Source organism: Branchiostoma floridae, chromosome 7 (assembly GCF_000003815.2).
Source record: "Branchiostoma floridae strain S238N-H82 chromosome 7, Bfl_VNyyK, whole genome shotgun sequence".
In the NCBI taxonomy this organism is placed as follows: domain Eukaryota; kingdom Metazoa; phylum Chordata; class Leptocardii; order Amphioxiformes; family Branchiostomatidae; genus Branchiostoma; species Branchiostoma floridae.
Genome location: NC_049985.1, coordinates 4,790,067 through 4,794,503, shown reverse-complemented (window position 1 = coordinate 4,794,503; position 4,437 = coordinate 4,790,067). Strand labels below are relative to the sequence as shown.

Genomic DNA, 4,437 nt, shown 5'->3' with positions numbered 1-4,437 from the left:
CCCGTACAAAAGCCTGCACTAAGTACGGTAGGCCCAGCCAGCAGTAGACTGGATTCCAGGTTAGAATTCTATGGGCTTGTGCCTTCTTTATAGACTCCAGGCGGTCTACATTCAATATGCAGGTGTCACGCAGCGAGAGGTGAGTGGCGGGTCAGCTGTCAGTTCTACATGCATGATCATACCCTCCCCCCTCTGGTGGTCTTTAAACTGTGTTTAAACGTGTCCACAAGGCCGTTTAGTGTCTACACAGTATACCTCAAGCTTTCAACAACTAGTCCAGAGGGATCTTTCTGTACAAGTCTGGTGTTTGGCGACGCCAAAGCACACAGAAGAGTCTACCCCTTTGTGCCTATGGTACAGCCTATTGAAGAGTGTACTTTACTCGTCCGCGGGACAGTTTTATGAGTGTATACAGACTACAGGTGAAATTGCATTCCTCAGCTTTGTTGTGTTGTTGTTGCGTCTATCTCGGTAGCGCGTACCCAAGTGTGTCTAAGACTATCGTATAGTCTACTGGAGAGTCTATTTTACTCGTTTCTTCATGGGACGTTTTTATGAATGCATACAGACTACAGGTGAAATTATGATTGCAGTCCTCAGCTTTGTTGTGTTCTGTTGCAACAGTGGGGTACATGGACTGCTAAACTGGCCAAGCCAAACGGCTTTAAGCCTTTTGGCCGAACGATTTAGCGTCTTGGTTTGCGAGCTGGCTGGCGCGGGTTCGATTCCCGGGAATCAGGATATTTGTATAACATTATATTGTTTTTGTCTGCAGTTTCTACTCCCTTCTTGTTTCAACAGCTAAGCGGAGCCATGACTCGGCCGAGGACCGTGAGCGACACTGCCCCTGAATGTCTATCCTCTATAACATATTGAAGGGTCGTCGAAGGGACAGTTTGATGAGTATACATGTGTATATAGACTACAGATGATTGCATTCCTCAGTTTTGTTGTGTTGTTTCGTCTCGGCACAGGTAAGCGGGGCCATGACTCTGCCGAGGACCGTGAGCGACACCGCCCTGCTAGGCACGCCTCCCACCGCCGACATGGGCACCATCCTCCGCACCGAGATGACCATGTCCTTCCTCAGCAGAGGGAGGAGGGAGCTGGAGCTCGGCGGGAGGGCCATGCGGATCCTCCCGGACGCTTTGCTCTCCCTCTGGGACCTCCAAGTCCTCGACATCAGCAAGAACAAGCTCCGACAACTCCCCAGCAAATTCCGGCGACTCCGCAGCTTAGAGAGCCTGACCATGAGCACCAACGAATTTAAAACATTTCCTGAACAGATTACGGATCTGGTTAATCTGATAAGCCTTGACATGGGCTACAACGAGCTCAGAACTGTTCCCAAAGGAATTTCCAGATTAGCTCGGCTCGTGAACTTGATCTTGAACAACAACAACTTCGCGGAACTTCCGGAGGAGGTGTTGTATCTGATTACGCTGGAGAACCTGAACCTGAGCTACAACGTGCTGGACGAGATACCGGCGAAGATTTACAGGCTGAGGCGGCTTCGCGGATTGGAGCTGAACAACAACAACCTGACACGCTTCCCCCCGGGAGTCCTGGAACTGTTTAATCTGGAGGTGAGTGTCGTCTGACGGGAACCTGGCACAGTATCCGGTATATCGTGCACGTGGATTGGTAGGGCCCTCTTCAAGGTACTCGGGTTGATCCTTTAGATCTAGCAATCGGTAGTAGTTCCACGATACTAATTTCTTTACTCAAGTCGCCCGCCGGAGAACCCCTAGCCCCCCGAAGAGAGCCCACAAAATCCACGATAGACTGGATAACAATGTTATTAGTATGATAGAAGTTATGTGTGTATGTGCAACCACTATTAGCCTGGGTACCATCCGTATTCTACCGGGCTCCTTACACTCGCTACCTAAAAAAAATACTATAAAGTATTTGTTACCCAGGCTAAACCACTATAACATTTCCTGCTCATTCTCTCAACTCCAAGCAGACGTAAGAATGCGGCTCAGTCTCAATAATTGGCAACATTTGGTACTCTATTTACGAATTACACTCTTTCAGGGATTCATCTTCATCTACGAAACGAAAGGGAAATTGTAATACTAGTAAAAAGAACTAAACGTTGCAAAACACTGAGAATGAACAACGTGCATCTGCTTGGAGTTTACATTGTCGGGGTGGGCGTATGGCCCTTAAATAAAGTTTTTGTTGCCTTTTTGTTACCTTTCGTTTGATGATACCAACTCTACGTGGCAACAAATAAATTGGGCAAAATTAACAAAACTTTAACACAACAAAAAAATCCATGGCCAAAAGCCCATGGCTCAGTCGCCGTCTTTTTATGTACCACGACATATTTCATTCTATCAGCGTGTGTTATTTTTGAAAATAGCATGTACCAATCCATTGTGCCTCGCATACATCATTTATCATGCACCATGCGTCAATTCTGTTGTGATAACACAGATGACCCACATATCTATCTGCACTGTATACTTTCTTTTTATCTGTGTCTTTTTACTGTCATCTTCGCCGTTTGTCCACTGTCTGCAACGTTTCGCAGTCTTGCCAGGCCCTCCCTTTATCTTTGACCAGGCCTGTTCAGTCTCGACTTCTCCACAGAATACTAGACATCAGAGGATGTCTGGTGTTTCACTCTGTACACAGTGAAGCTACCGCCACTCGTCACAACGAAATAATGATGTTTATTCGCAAAAACCATGCCCGAAGGCTAATTGAGCCTAATTGCTTGTAGTCTATTGGATAGACGTAAAGTAATTGAGCACGTCACACTAATGTCTAATCATCTATCGGGCACTACGTTCACTATTGTGGGTTTATAATAAGCAGCATCAGGGGATACCCCAAAATGACATATCACTCTTCATCACAGACAAAAACTGATAAACTGCTACCGAAAGTATTGACATTTAGTTACTATAACCAATTGCACAATAGAACCTCACGATAGACCTGTAATTATGAATAAATAACAATCCCTATGATCAACACTACTTATACCCTTTTAAGTTACATACAAAGTCGTACTATGCACACAAAGAAGCACCCGCAACTCGTCTCTCTTCGTTGTTAAGACTATATCAACATCCCTCCGTTAACAGAACGGTTTGTCTAAAGACAACAGGGAACTCACGCCTGACAGAGTTTCAGCCAAACTCCGGGTCAGTCACTATCTTACCGGGGGCCTCTTTTCCTAGCGGGTTTTTACGTTCAGAATACCGTCCAAACCGTTCGGAACATCTAACTTAAGTCATTACGATCCTTCAACCCTCTCTTCTGCAGCTGTTTCACTTCCAAATCTTTGAAACAAAATCTGCCTCTGCAATTCAAAAAAAGCTGCGAGGGCCATAAACTATGTTCTGAAACGAGCCCAATAACTACCTACAATTAAACATCATCACCATAGCATCAGAACTCGAGAGATTAAAACCGTAAGTCCGGATGCAGTACCTTGAGAAGCCGCCAGAGGGCCCATAATCTAATTATTTTTTTCATTTTGCCATTTTACAACATGTCAAATATCCTAAAGATCTATCCACGACCTCCTGAGTTATGCTGTATATAAACAGACAGACACGCATACACAAATCTGAAAAAGGTCAGAAAAGTGATTTCTAAAAACTCCTGGCAGGTCGCTTCGACTGAATTTGAGTAAAATAACGCCACTCTAATGATACGTCCCACAAGACCTTAAGGAAACGCCTTTTAAGGTTGTTTGAAAGGACAGCATGTCTTCCCCTTGTATCAGTGACACCATCTTCTCGCTGACTGACAAGCACTTCAAAAGAAGATCTGTGTTGATCCGCTGGACTGTGTTTGAAGTATGCAGGCAGGGTTTAGCGCCCAGCTGTGTCAGTTATTAGAACCGCTTCACAGCTGCGATGACTGGTAACGCTAGTTCACCTTTATCCGCGGGGTGACCTATATCCGTTGCTTTTAAAAACAGGGTATTCAAAGATATCAAGTCAACGGACGGTGGTTTCATCACAATGTGGAATTTTTATAATATCGTAATTAGAAACTACCATCCGTCGACTTGATATCCCTAAATACCATGTTTCTAACAACAACTGATATGGTTTACTCAGCGGATAAAAGTAAACTAGCGTTACAGTGTATATCATATGTGAGAGGTGTGTGATGTGCTTCGTGGCGGACGGATTTTGTCGTTTATAAAACGATGATCAACGGAACTCTGCCTAGGTGAAGTAATCTTTTGGAATGAAAAAGATTAGTAGCTATATCTTCCTGTATTTTGTCATCGGGGGATAGGATACGTCGATGCACCTATATCCTTGGTATACAAAGTGGGCAGATAAGTCTGAAAGTCAATAAACACACATTAGTACGACAATACCTAAAAACGATGCTTTAACCCCCCCCCCTCACATTAGGCGAAAATCGATCGGACGACGAGTCTGCGAGCTCTAAATTACG

The 4,437-nt window shown here is 44.7% G+C and overlaps 1 protein-coding gene across 3 annotated transcripts in view; it reads left to right on the top strand.

The window, feature by feature from the left end:
- Positions 1–4,437, top strand: part of LOC118419271 (malignant fibrous histiocytoma-amplified sequence 1 homolog) — a 9,668-nt gene that overhangs the window by 1,327 nt on the left and 3,904 nt on the right. Inside the window, exons 1-2 of one of the 3 annotated variants that reach the window (XM_035825619.1) lie at positions 70–139; positions 975–1,586. In XM_035825619.1, the coding sequence (XP_035681512.1) occupies positions 71–139; positions 975–1,586 (681 nt within the window). In that variant the 5' untranslated portion in view covers position 70. The other 2 variants (XM_035825620.1, XM_035825618.1) reach the window with 2 other exon arrangements.